Source organism: Notolabrus celidotus, chromosome 2 (genome assembly GCF_009762535.1).
Source record: "Notolabrus celidotus isolate fNotCel1 chromosome 2, fNotCel1.pri, whole genome shotgun sequence".
Taxonomy (NCBI): domain Eukaryota; kingdom Metazoa; phylum Chordata; class Actinopteri; order Labriformes; family Labridae; genus Notolabrus; species Notolabrus celidotus.
The window spans coordinates 5,389,688-5,403,908 of record NC_048273.1 but is presented as its reverse complement, the minus strand read 5'-3'; the positions used below and the strand labels follow the sequence as shown (position 1 = coordinate 5,403,908).

The 14,221-nt window shown below is 41.0% G+C and overlaps 1 protein-coding gene across 7 annotated transcripts in view; it reads left to right on the top strand.

Annotated features, from left to right (window-relative positions):
- The window catches only part of csnk1g2b (casein kinase 1, gamma 2b), a 46,934-nt gene extending 32,731 nt beyond the window's left edge, over window positions 1-14,203 (top strand). Inside the window, exons 4-12 of one of the 7 annotated variants that reach the window (XM_034704398.1) lie at window positions 1,435-1,583; window positions 1,816-2,050; window positions 3,196-3,281; window positions 7,534-7,618; window positions 7,703-7,851; window positions 8,681-8,764; window positions 10,029-10,130; window positions 10,891-10,997; window positions 12,987-14,203. In XM_034704398.1, the coding sequence (XP_034560289.1) occupies window positions 1,435-1,583; window positions 1,816-2,050; window positions 3,196-3,281; window positions 7,534-7,618; window positions 7,703-7,851; window positions 8,681-8,764; window positions 10,029-10,130; window positions 10,891-10,997; window positions 12,987-13,041 (1,052 nt within the window). In that variant the 3' untranslated portion in view covers window positions 13,042-14,203. The remainder of the gene's footprint in view (window positions 1-1,434; window positions 1,584-1,815; window positions 2,051-3,195; window positions 3,282-7,533; window positions 7,619-7,702; window positions 7,852-8,680; window positions 8,765-10,028; window positions 10,131-10,890; window positions 10,998-12,986) is intronic. The other 6 variants (XM_034704418.1, XM_034704408.1, XM_034704442.1 and 3 more) reach the window with 6 other exon arrangements.
- Window positions 14,204-14,221: the final 18 nt, after the last annotated feature.

Sequence of the window (14,221 nt, the reverse complement as noted above, 5' to 3'; positions counted from 1 at the left end):
ATTTGAGATACAACAAAGTGTCCTGTCCCCAGTGTAGAGAGAGTCTGGCTCATTACAATCCAGCTAGTAGCTTTTAGAGCCTCACCACTGTAGGGGATCCAGTGAAAAAACACTAGTTATTTTAAGGGTAAGATTCACAGAATGCTGACTCGATTTTTTCACTGCTATGACTTTACAAAGGCACTCAGAAAGCTGCTGTCTTAAGCTTGATTTAACACTAACTCCATGAAACATGGTCTAACAGTTGAATTTCAGATCCCTGTGTCTTTAGCTGTGGTGCTCTTTTACAGTGCTGCAGATATTACTGAGAGTATTGTGAACATTAGAGCCCAGGTACAGTCTGCTTGTACATTTATCAGGGTTCCAGTGGATCCTTGAAAAGTCTTAAATCAGGTTTTTAAAATTAAAGTTCTTAAAATGTCTTTAAAGTCTTATTTTCACTAGTGAAGGGTCCATTTTAGATGGCACTTTGATATTTGTTGAGTACTTCATCAAATCTGCACCGTCTATTAAGTATGGAAAAGGATTAGAACCACTGAAAGAAAAGAAATTAAGGGCTAATATTTTTTTTTATTCTTAGATAAAGGCAGAAATATAAGAAAAGGTTTGAATTCTGAGAAAAAGTAAAATTCTGCGAAAAAAATCTGAATTCTGAGGAAAAAGTAAGAATTCTCAATTTTGTTATTTGTTGTATAAGTCAAACATTTTCAGTCTAAATATTTTTTTTCTGACTTTGTCCCTGGGATAGTTTGCAATGGGAGTAAAATATTGAATGTGTCTGAACTAGACACATTCAATATGAGGTGTTACAACAGATACTACAGCAGTGTGTGATATATACAGATATACTAAGCTGAATGAACACAGCTTCCCCAACACTTTATTTTCAGCAACTTAGATGTGTTGTCTTTCTGCATTCTGCCTTAATAGCTCCCATCTCTTGTATTAAAGAGGAGCAAATGAGCATGTGCAACATATAGGAAGAGGCCTTTGCGTCCTGGACTGGAAATACGTGTCTGATCAGTCACATTAGAGACATAGAACATTTTTAAAGATTTTATTTGGGGCTTTTATTTCTGTGGATAGAGTGGAAACTGGGAGAGGGGGGACTGACATGAGGTCAAGGGCACCTCCTATAGCCTCTGTACATGGCGTGTGTGAATCACCACAAGGCCAAACGGCTGCCTAACATTTCATCTACATTTTTATTGCAGCTTATTCATGTTACTCCTTTCTAAAGAATATTCACCTTGTGCAGAGTGGTGGAGCGGCTCATAATAATGTTGTCAGGCTCTGTTAGCTCTGCTTCCTCGTGGGCTGACGATGCTGAGAGAAATAAAGGGAGATGTGATGCTTTGACTTCATATTTGCACTGTGATCATGTCATTATGAAGGCATTGTTATTAACATATCTTTGTGTGTTTCTGTTCACAGAGGGAATCCCTCAGGTGTACTACTTTGGTCCTTGCGGGAAATACAATGCCATGGTGCTGGAGCTACTCGGGCCCAGTCTAGAGGATCTGTTTGACCTCTGTGACCGCACCTTCACCCTCAAGACCGTCCTCATGATAGCCATACAGCTGGTAAGAACTAAAGGATCAGAGCAGCAGACGTATATTAAGATAAACAAACCTCTGCTTATTTAAGCTCTGCAGGATATGAAGTGAACTCTGAATATATTCTGGAGTTATTTTAGTGTGCTGTAAGGAAACAGCCTCAGGACATTTTCTGTCAGGTTACCCCTGAATGGTTTGAAAACTGACCGGATAAAGAAAGCATTGAGAGAATAAAACGACGTGTTTCTTGAACCTGCAGATAACACGGATGGAGTACGTCCACACCAAGAGTCTGATATACAGAGATGTGAAGCCAGAAAACTTCCTGGTTGGTCGGCCAGGGAGCAAGAGGCAGCACACCATCCACATCATTGACTTTGGTCTGGCCAAAGAGTACATAGACCCCGAGACCAAAAAACACATCCCCTACCGGGAGCACAAGAGTCTGACTGGGACGGCACGCTATATGAGCATCAACACACATCTGGGAAAAGGTAAGAGAGACTCTTGGCCAATGGTTTGATTCATCCTGTACGTACACTACCAGTCAAAAGTTTGGACACACCTTCTCATTCAAGGGTTTGTATTTATTTTAATTATTTGAATCACTGTAGATTAATACAAAATACATCAACACTATGAAATAACATATATGGAATTATTTAATGAACACAAAAGTGTTAAACAAAGCAGAATATGTTTCATATTTTAGATTCTGTAAAGTAGCCCCCTTTTTCCTTCATGACAGCTTTACACACTCTTGGTATTCTCTCAGTCTGCTTCATGAAGTGGTCTCCTGGAATGGTTTCTAATCAACATGAGCCTTGTCAAGAGTTCATTTGTAAAATGACTTGCCTTCTTAATGTGTTTGAGACCATCAGTTGTGTTGTTCAGAGGTAGGGTTAGTACACAATGGATAGCCCTATTTGACTACTGTTGTAATCCAGATTATGGCAAAACCAGATTATTTCATAGTTTTGATGTCTTCAGTATTAATCTACAATGTGGAAATAATTAGAATAAATAAAAACCATTGAATGAGAAGGTGAGTCCAAACTTTTGACTGGTAGTGTATATTGAAGATTCATCACCGTCAAGTACCCACAGCGACATGTTTACCCTTAGGAATGAATGTACCAGAGGAGTTTAGATCAGCTGTGTCTTAAAGCTCACTCTTCCTCGTGTCTCTGATGTATAGCTTAATTGTAGGAAATTTGAAGCTGGCAGCGATGGCCCACCGTGTGCCGGGCAGAGTTAACAGTCTGTGCATTTTAAGTCCGACCAATCACCTCAAGAAGGTGAATTCACTGATTACTCCCCCTTCTCTTTTTTGGAGACTAATCAGTGGGTGCAGTGAGGACCAAAAATCTACAGACTGTTTGCTCTCAGTCGCAGGATTACCCCCCCTCCATCCCTCCCTCCCTCCCTCCCTCCCCCCCTCCATCCCTCCCTCCCTCCCTCCTTCCCTCTGCTCTGTTGCTTAACCACAGCCTTTTATACTGCACATAGTTAATTATCACTCTTGTGTAATGTGCTGTATTACCTGCTGCACTGTTCCCCGTTAACCTTGCCAGCTGCTTCCAGGATGAATTTGCTTCTCACAGGTAACCTCATTTTCCTCTCCTTCTGTCTGTTCCAGAGCAAAGCAGAAGGGATGATTTGGAGGCGCTGGGTCACATGTTCATGTACTTCCTCCGAGGCAGCCTCCCCTGGCAGGGCCTAAAGGTACTGAAGCGTTTTACTCGGAATGATCCGCAGTGATTTATGTATGACTCCTGTAATCCTCTCTATGCTTAGAATAAAGATACAGTATCTCTTTCATACCGCGTATCATCCACATGACCTCAGGGACAGAGAGTCTGTCTGCAGCACCGTCCTCTCACATCAGTGACTTTTCAAGGTCTCCACGTTGGTGCATCCAAGTTGTTTGTTGAACCTGAAATATTATAACAACACAACAAAGAGTACCGTCGAGACCTGCTCCGTGATTCTGCCTACACTTTATTCTTTCCTACACCTCCTTGAGTTTTTGTGGTGGTCCTCTGCTTGCTGTTGACTTTCTCATGTTTTAATGACCACTGAGTGAATTAATAATAATAATAATGATTTTATTTGTAGAGCACTTTTCAAAAACTAAGTTACAAAGTGCTTCAAATGGGCAGCAAAATAAAACAGGCTGTTTGTACAATCACATGAGTCAAGATAAAGAAACAAAACATTTTAAAAGACATAAAATTCCCCTAAAAGAACTCTGAAGATGGGGGGCGTTCGCTTAGCAGTCTAAGCGCGCTCCATATACAGAGGCCAAAGCCCTCGTCGCAGAGGCCGTAGGTTCGATTCCAGCCTCTACCATTTACTGCATGTCCTCCCCCACTCTCCACTCTCCACATGTCCTGTCTCTCCTCAGCTGTCGTATCCATTAAAGGCAAAAATGCCCAAAAATATAACTTTACAAAAAGAACTCTGAAGGAATACAATCATTTTGAAATATATTTATTTAAACGGTTAGAAAAAAAACGATCAAATAAAATCAGGAAAGGCTCGACGATAAAAGTATGTTTTTAGAAGATCTTTAAAAGAGATCACTGACTCAGCAGACCTGATCTCCTCGGGCAGATTGTTCCAGAGACTGAAGTGTTAGCCTAGCATCCTTCTTCCTCTGCCTGCTGCACATAGAGCCACTGGGTACAGCCTGTCGAAGCGTCTTATTTACAGAGAATATTCACTAAGTTTAAGAGAAGAGTTTGTTTGGTATGAATTCTTGTGAAGTGGCGTTGAGATAAGAACATGACTCTGAGCTGGTCATGTTTAAAACATAGAGCAAGAAGGTTAAATAGAAAAATGATTTTATAGATGAGTTTCTGTGACTTTAAAGTCCTCTATGAAGTTTATTTTTCACAGTTTCATTTAGAGATATTTTTTTGATTAACCTCAAGAGCTTAAAAGTGAATTTGAATTTGAATTTGACTTTTAAAGGGCTCCATTAACTGTCTCTGATAAACCTCAAAGAGTGAGGCGCTCAGCTATGATGATAGGAGTGTTATGCAATCAGTGACTTTGTCATCTGTCAGCCAATCACATTTGAGAATTCTCAGGGTATAATGTTGGGCAATACTTTCATCATTTTATTTAGTGATTTTGTAACATTTAACGTCGACTTGTTACCTGGAAGCCAGTTAGGTCAGAGCATGACAATACTTGTAAAAGTTGTGAGTCAGTATGTTTTCAACCGTGAGATACACAAAGTAAATATTACACTGACAACTCTTTTCTTGAACCGAGTAGATGTAAACAAGATAGCATATTTATAAATCAGCAACCAATAGAGAATTATTAACAGATCGTCCTCCATAAAATCAATGATGTTATTGTTTCACCTGTAGCTGAAAGTAAAGGTCTAAAAATAGAAACACGACACCAGGTTTGAGGAGGACAGGTTACAGACGCACACGCTCGCCGGGCTGCGTCAGAATTAAAGGTGCACATACAGGAGAGCTGACTGGAAGACAAAACACCTCATCTTACCATTTGCTGTGTGGGAGGCAGCTCGTGGTGGATGAATGTGAGGGATGTATGAATGTGGAGGATGACGGGCGGCTCGGGCCAGTTCTCACCGGCACACAACATAACAGTTGGCATCAAAATACAATGAAGGAGTATAGATATGCAGCTATGGAGCGTAACAATATACAGACCTGCAGAGGGATGCTCGGGACGTGTTGCCCCACGCGGTCAGGATTAGAAGTTGAGAAGGTTTTTTGGCTTGTAGTCGTGCTGTAGACTGAAGATTTATCCTGAACAACATTAAACAGTATGGCAGCTCGCCCTACAAGATAAAGCTCTGTCAAATTAGGAGATAGTGAAGGTTCCTCAGAGGGATATTTAGGTGATTAATGGACATGAGCTGACCCCTCTGTGCCATGCTGTTGTTTACAAAGTGGGCTATAAAGGTGCAGTGAGAGACTCTAAACGCATAAATTAATCTCTGTTACCTTCAGGCTCCTAAACAGAACGTTTCTACAGTGCTTATAAAGGATATTACTTCATGTTAATGAGTGAATAATACAAACAAAAATATTAATGCAGAGACTTCTTCAGTGGTCTGTTTGTACAAAGCAACAGCGATACAAACACCACTGAGATGTCGAGCTCATTTTCAACAACTAGCAAATAGGTAGCATCTCCCACCCGTCACTCAAAGTGGACATACCTGTAACATGCATAAGTTAAAGTCTTAATATTCTTAATAGTGAAGTTCACCATGTGTATAGATTCAGATTCAGATTCAGATTCAGATTCAGACAACTTTATTGATCCCAAGAAGGGCAATTCATTTATAGCTTACCATACAACAACCATGCAACATTTAACATCTACAACACATCCATCATACATGCTACAAGTCACTCACCAGGTCTGTACATGGGACCAGAGGGTCTGTGGAGGACAGCACAAGTTAATGTTATAAATAAATAACAGTAAAATACGACAACGATTAAAAGACAATATAATCTCTTGTCATACCAATGTTATTTATTTATTTAAAATGACTAGAAAGTTTCCATAAACAGCAAATGTGCTATAGAGACAAAAAATAGGTTTTGTTTTTATACCAGGATGTAAACATGCTGTAGTTTGCTATTTCAATAGGGGCTGTCTAAGGCAGGGGTTCCCAAAGTGCCCCCTGGGGGGCCGCGAGACACAAATGGGAGGTCGTGAGATGTCTTCCAGAATGTTTTTTTTTTTTAAGTTATCTAATTTTAGTACATTTTACCAATTATAGTAAAAAAATATCTACAAAAACAGTAGCTAAACTTGAAATAAAACCTTGAAAATAGAATATTTAAGGAGTTTTCTGCCTTTCTTTGTTGCCAGATGACTCCTAAGTTTAGGGTTAGTGAACAGTTAATTATTAAAAGCATCAGTAGTAGCAGAAGGTTAATTCATAACAGCACAGGAAACACAGACACATGCTCAAATAGGTAGGGTCATTTCCTGCAGACCAGCTAGATGAAGCCACATTTAATCACTTTGAGGGACAGTGGGGGTCTTGAGTCTTTGGCACCTTTATTTTGGAGGTTGCAGGCTGAAAAGTTCGGGAACCCCTGCTCTAAGGGAACCGGCTTGCTTTCGGAGCCATTCAAGGTATTAAGCCTGATTTAAACTTCTGCAACAAATCGACGGCGTAGCCTACGTAACTCCCGTACCTACACAGAGGCCTACGCGCACCTCCTCCAAAATGTTACTACGCCTCAAATCCCAACCCTGTGATTGGTCCACTCAGCAGCATAGTATTTCCTGCATTTACAGCAGTTCCAGGATCTCCGCACATCAGCCGTGTATTTCATCTCCTCCTCTCCATTCTTGATGTTATCATGTCTGTGTGATAAACAGCAACATGTATCAAATCACTCTGAATCGCTGTGAAAGAGTAAACAGAGATCGTAGCGGGAATGAAAGCAGGTGACCGGGTATCAGAGAGACCACACTGCCCTTAAGTTTACCGTGGGAGTATTCCTGCTCAACACGGACACATCCATGCAGAAGTATTTAGATCTCATGTCTATGTCGGCCACTGCTGCGTAGGGTCAACTCAGAAGTATAAATCAGGCTTTACACCTCAGCTTTGGCTTTCAATTGTAATGTTTGCCACAAAGGGGGAAACGAAACTTTCTCACTGTAGGTTTAAATTTGTGACGCAAAATGTTCCCCTTCAAGTTTTGTTGAAACAGTTTTCTTGAACTGATCTAAACAGGTTCCTTATTTATTGACGACCTGGGCACCAGAGCTGATCTTCACCATCACAAGCCCTCAGTGTTGTATTTGTTTAATTATGACTCAAACACTTAATCGTGTAACTAACCACAGGATTTGCATCCTTTGGAGCGACTAATCACACCTGTTTATTTACCCTGCAAACATCTCTGCATGAACTCAAACACTAACTTTAATGTGTCGTTCTCTGTCTCCCTCCCAGGCGGACACTTTGAAGGAGAGGTATCAGAAAATCGGGGACACCAAACGTGCAACACCCATTGAAGTGCTTTGTGAAAGCTTCCCTGGTCAGTATAAATAATAATCAGAGTTATTGAATCTCTTCTTCACTGCATGATATTTCTAATACAACACCATGTCTTCTGCTACAGAAGAGATGGCCACCTACCTACGCTACGTGAGGAGGCTGGACTTCTTCGAGAAGCCTGACTATGACTACTTGAGGAAGCTCTTCACCGATCTGTTCGACAGGAACGGCTACGTCTTTGACTATGAATACGACTGGGTTGGCAAATCACTTGTGAGTGCCTCTTTCTAAAAGCCAAATTCTACCGGATCCATCTCCTGTCCGTCTCGGATCCGTCACGGCCCCGGATCTGATTGGTTAGCAGATAGAGCGGGACAGGGAGTCAGGCACCAAAACAAAATGAAAACATCCAGTCAATTTTCAGAATAAAACACTCCTTAGATCGTTTTTAACTTAACTATGACAACAAAATGTCATTTAGAGCGGAGCCAGGTCTGGAGTCAACAGGTCAGAGGTTTTTAGAGGACCATAAAGACAACATGGATGAGGAGAGGAGGAGGAGAATCCTTGATTCAGTGATAGCCATGGGGAAAACCTTGGTCACATGACTCCAGATGTCCCGCGGTCTTGCTCTGTGCTACATTCCAAAAAAGCAACCGGTGGGTGTTTAAGGACGAGAGAGCACGGAGCCGGACCGCAGCGGACAGAGACGGACGGGACACGGATCTGTCTAATCTAATTTGCAGATTTTTGAATTTCTCTCACTGTACTTCTTTGTCAGTGAATCTTAAGACATGTTTTTAAAACTCTGATGGGAAGTTAAGGTTATTTGTGTCCCTTAATGACATTAATACTCTGTTTCAAGGTCATGTAAGTAAAAGAAAATTGAGACAGGGGAAGGGGGAGTGTATTTAAATAAAAAAAAACAACTATAGAATTCAGAGATTTAAGTTGTATGTAGATACAAACCCATCCTGTGGGATTCAAGTGTTATTAGAGAGTTTAACAAACAAGAGAGAGACCTTTAAACTGAAGGTCTGTGAGTAAGCACTTTCAGATATCTTTATACTGACGCTGTTTCTTTCCTCGTGTTTATCCACAGCCCACACCGATAGGCCCCATCCCCAGTGACACGCCCCTGCCGCCCAGCAGCAGAGACAAAGCACAACAGCAGACCAAAAACCAGGTAGGTTCAGCATCATCAAAGCACAACAAACACCACAACCAGCCGACTGACTGACGGACTGACCGACCAGCCAGTCAACCAGCCGGGCCAGTCCGTCAGGTTCCTCTGCCAGGCTGCTCCTTGTGTTTATTTACTTCCTGGAGAAAATGGCTGCCACCGTTCACTTCCACTTCATCATTTCTGTTCCCGTTGACAGTGACGTCATCTTCCCAAACAGTCCTTGTCAAAACAAAGTGACTTTAAAGAACAGACGTAGAAAAAGAGACACCATCATGAGGCGGGCTCTCTCACGCTCCGGCCGTGCAACAAAGCAACTTCAATTAATTCTTCACACTTTTCCACTCTGAGCTGAAGTCATTGCGTGCATGAGTTGACAATGCACATGGCATTGTTCATACCAGCAATGACATACTTAGCGTGTGACGAAGTGTGGACTCTTTATTCCTCTTGATGGCATGCTATCCGAGCCTTGTAATACAGCCAGTTTAGCTGTTAGAGTTAAAGAGAAACCCTCTGATGAGCCTGGGACATGTTGTTGTACTGTAAAGCTCTGACTCATTGGTTCCATAAAAGCTGTTCAGGTGGTGCTTTAGATTTTATCATGACTGATTACAGTGGACTCTAGACTCTTTTTTTTTACTGCCCTCCATTTACTGTGATTAGCCTGGTAACAACTTACCCCGCCAATCAGTACCAATCACATTTCTCCTGACTGTGAAACTTGTAACTTCCTGGTTTCAACAGTCAGCTGTATCACAAGAAAGCAACATATCTATTTCTGTTTGTGGGAAGATGAAAATATCATCCCTCTGAAAATGAAAAAAACACAAGCTCTTAATGTGAGCTTCTAGTTTAAGTTAAATAAAGTCAGCTAAGTGTCCCAAAGCGAAGATGTGTTGTATTGATTATGTAGAGCTAGCCGAGGTGATCAAGGCTGTTTTCTTTTACTCCTGCATGTCTTTATTAGTGTGTTGATCTGTGCTTTGCGTAAAATTTTTGCTTCCCTCTACTCTATTAACATAGTTTGTCTTAACAAGCCTGCTTCTGCTTGGAAGATGTCTTCTATAATTTTTTTGTTTTTGTTTCCTTGTTTTTTTTGTTTTTTTCACTCACTCCCCTTTCCTCTTTGTCCCCCCCCCCCAAACCTCACCCTCCCACCACATCGCCTCACCCCCTGACCCCTCACCCCTCCTCACCCCCCACCCCACCCCTTCTTACCACTTCACCTCCACCTGCCTCAACCCTTTTTGCTCTTTGCGTCAAGTCGCCTGAGCCCAAAGGAAGTGAGTCTCAGCCCACTCCAGTGACCAATAAGGAGACTCTGGGGTCGCACCTCACAGCTGAGCGGCTTGGGGGCTCTGTTCAGGTATTGCTGCTAATGCTACTGCTGCCGCTCTGATGGCTGATGCATGTAGCCATATAGTTTTTTTTGTGCGTGTCTGACCCCCCCACCCCACCCCTTCTCTCTCACTCTGACTTCACTCTGCCTGCCTGTCAGGTGATCTGCTCTGACCCTCTCTCTCTCTGTGTGTCTGCATCAGACCGTCTGAATCCCTGTGTGTCAGTGCTTTGCCTGTTCTGTTTGCTCTCACTGCTTCTCTCGCCTCATCTGCTGTCAGCTGCCCACAAGGAGGGCCATCAAAATATGACATCCAACCGCAACTGTCATGCCAACCTCATGGAATAAAAAGTTTGATTGTGACAAAAAAACACAAAGCAGCAAACATCCAAAACTTGTTAATAAAAGAAGCTAAATGTTTCATTCAAACCAGAGGCCTCCTTTGTTACTGTGGCACAATCATGACACCTAGTGGTGGCAAATTGAACTGCAGCTTTTAAAGATGAGCTCACATTTTTCAAGTCTGTCTTAAAACATTTAAATCAAACGGTATAATTTCACAGAGAGAAGACTCATTTTGACTTTTTGAAACAGACCTGAAAAATGTGATCGTTCTCGTTAAGGGGGATTCCAGGTGACCCGTCCAACTGCTCTCCTCACCTGAGCGAACAGACAAACAGAGATATTCAATGTGACATATTTAAATGTGAATGTTCATCTCAACACTGTCCTGCAAGTCTCTGCGTCTCAGTGAGCGTTGTGCTGTTCGTTTTTTGTGCTTTCGCAGGTGATGAGCTCAACGAATGGCGAGCTGAATACTGATGATCCCACAGCCGGACACTCCAACGCTCCCATCACCGCTCCCACCGAGGTTGAAGTGGCCGACGAAACCAAGTATGAAGCAGCTCAAACACGAGTAGATAACAGAGCTTTTATCAGAAGGGGTTAGGTTGTGAGCAGATTTAAATTATTGTATTCTCCTCCCTGAGCCTGTAAAGTTTATGGTTCTGTTATTTCTGAGTTCACCTGTGAACTGAATCTATACGTTAACATGTTACAGAAAACTTCAAGAAGCTACTTTGTCTTTTCAGGATGATCTAACTGTAGACTGAATTAATTCAAAAGAGGAACTCCACACTCATTTTTTTCCACCTGTAAATTAAACATGACAGCACAGTGATAAAACCCATTTATGCTTATGTAATTATAAAAAATGTATGCCACCTTCATTTAAATTTCATGGGTTGACATGGCTCAATAAATACATGTAATGTTTTAGTCATCCATGAACCTTGCAACACCGTGACAGAGCGGCCGAGGTGGTTCTTGTCTCAACATAAAATTTGAGTCTCAACTTCCAAATCTGCCTCTGCGTCAACGAGCAACTTCCCTCAGCCGTCAGTGAGCAATGTTAAGACGTTGGGCTCATTCAGGAGTATAGGAGAAAACTTGCTTCAGCCAAATCAGGAACAATGTTGCCTTATTTTATGATTTGAAATGAATTAGTTTTTACAAACATTCAAGTAAAGACACATAAATAATGAGAATACGATGAAAAGAAAACAGATTGGGGTGCCGGTGGCTTAGCGGTCTAAGCGCCCCATATACTGGAGTCGTCCATTTCCTGCATGTCTTCCCCCTCTCTCTCCTCCCAATGTGTCCGGTCTCTCTTCAGCTGTCCTTTCAATAAAAGGTTTCAAAAGTTCCCAAAATATAACTTTAAAAAAAAAAAAATAATAATAATAATAATTATATTTTTTGTTAGTTTTTTTTTAAAGGGTGAAATAAAAATATTCACAAAAACAAACAGACAAAAACATAAAAAATAAAGATTGTTTGCAGCAAGAAACAGTGTGAACATAACAAGTAGGCTAATGAGAGAAAAATCCCATATTATACACATACCTATATATGTATGCATATTTATGCCCACATAAGTATGTACATGTACTAGGATGTCAATTTTAAGTATTTTCCGTGATCAATCTTTGGAAATGTTAACGATCAATTATTGATTAATCATTTAAAAAATGTAGAAGTGTTCCATGTCCAAAAAACAATGCCAAATGTGTTTTTTACCCTGAATCAAATTTCCTTCATGACACAATGTATATAACTGACAATATTGAATATCTACGGATCATATTGAGGTGTTCAAAATGTTAAACACTCTGAATATCAACGTGTGGAGCAGGCTCATAATCTCTGCAGACATACAGTCATAAAAGTGAAGACTCAGACTTCAACAAGGGAACTGAACAGAAACACATTTCAGACTCACAGAGTCCAGTTTTCTGTCTACTCGTTCTTATTGAGAAAAATAAGCATGTGAAAGCGGTCTGGTGTCAGCTGGGAGAACAACTGGGTCAGAATCAGTCCGGGTGGAGGAAATAAAGCGCTCGTGGAGACCTGTCACTCAGCCGCAGCCCCCAGCTGAGCGTCTTCAGTCAGCTGATTCACATCCAAACATGCTTTAAACTTAAAACACCTCCCTGATAGCTGAACCAAATATGAGACCACATGATGTTTGATCCACATGATAGAAAATCCAAACATTAAAATGTGTTACAATCAATTAATTGTTACTCCATTAATTGTTGACATCAGTAAAATGTACAAATATTAAAAAAAAATAAATAATTCACTGATAAGTGTATGGCACCAGGAGATTTTATAGAATGGCTCTACACTAATGAAGGATGATCTCTGAAACCAGAAACTAGATCAAAACTAAACCAGCTGTGTCCCCCAGCAAGCACTGTGTCCCCCAGCAAGCACTGTGTCCTCCAGCAAGCACTGTGTCCATCTCTGTGTTGATAAAGTAACAGTTTATGTGTCCTGAAGTGTCTCCCTCTAATGGCAGTGTCCCTCTCTTTCCTCCAGGTGCTGTTGTTTCTTCAAGAGGAGAAAGAGGAAAGCCCTCCAGAGGCACAAGTGAAAGAAGAGAATGGAGAGAACTTGAAACATTGTGGTCACTGTCAAGTTTTAAATGGAAGCAACTACACAGACCCCCACCCACCCCTCTTCCTTATCTCTCTCCAGCTCCCCCCTTCCCCCCCTCACCTCTTTCTCCCTCTCACCTCATTTCCTTCATCACTCTGTACCTCCCCTCCCCTTCGCGCTCTCTCTTTCTTGTTCTCAGAGCTCCCCCGGCTTCTGGCGAGCTAAAGGAATGTTGCAGTCCTCCCGACTCCACAACAGACTTTTGATTCCTTTATCGATGAAATATAAACGTACCTGCATTACAACGGGGGGCTTGAGACAAAGTAAAAAAAGCTGTAACAATGAAACTCGAATCTGTGGCGTGAATATGAAAAAAGATGCTGTTTGAAACAGTTGTTGTATTGATTTAGATTCCATAAAGATTGCTTATTGTTCCAACAGTCAGCTGTTGATCAGGGGGAACCGTGAGCGGTTCGAGTGAAAGGAAACTGCTCATTAGGAAATTGTTTTATTTTCTTTCTTTCTTCCTTTGGTGTGTGTTTTGGGATCAAGGTAAAGAGGAAAAGGTGAACTATGCTGATGTTGAATCTGAGAGACAAAGGAAGCATTTCATCTATAAAACAGAAATATGGAGGATTTTTATGTTTTATTTTCTTCTTTTTTTTTGTAATTGAATCCTCAGTTTTCAAAGTTGAATCCCTGCATTGAAGACTTCTTTTTATGTTGTAGTGTTCTGGATTCTTTTCCTCACTCTGGCTTTTTTTTTTTTTTAACTTTTATTTTTATTTTTTTGTCTGTCGACGTGGACTTTGTAGCACAGTCACTGGCCTCAGGTACTGTGGACGATGGAGAGAAACAGATATCAAATTCTCTTATTGTTATTGCACTTTTGGAAAAACACACAAAAGAGAGAAAACGATTACAGTGGGAAAAAAAAAACAACTTTAGGTTTGAAATTAACAATTAAGAAAAAACAACTTAATAAAGACTGATCTAGGAGGAGTCCTTCACAACGCTTATATCTGAGTTATGGCCGAAAAAATGTTGTCAATTTACATGAAAAAAAAGAGATGTCTTCGATTTTTATTTCTTACATCAAAATAATTTACCAGGAAATCATAGTTTGTGCCTTTCTAAGTAAAATGTTTAAAGCTCAAGTGAGTGTCCCGCAATGA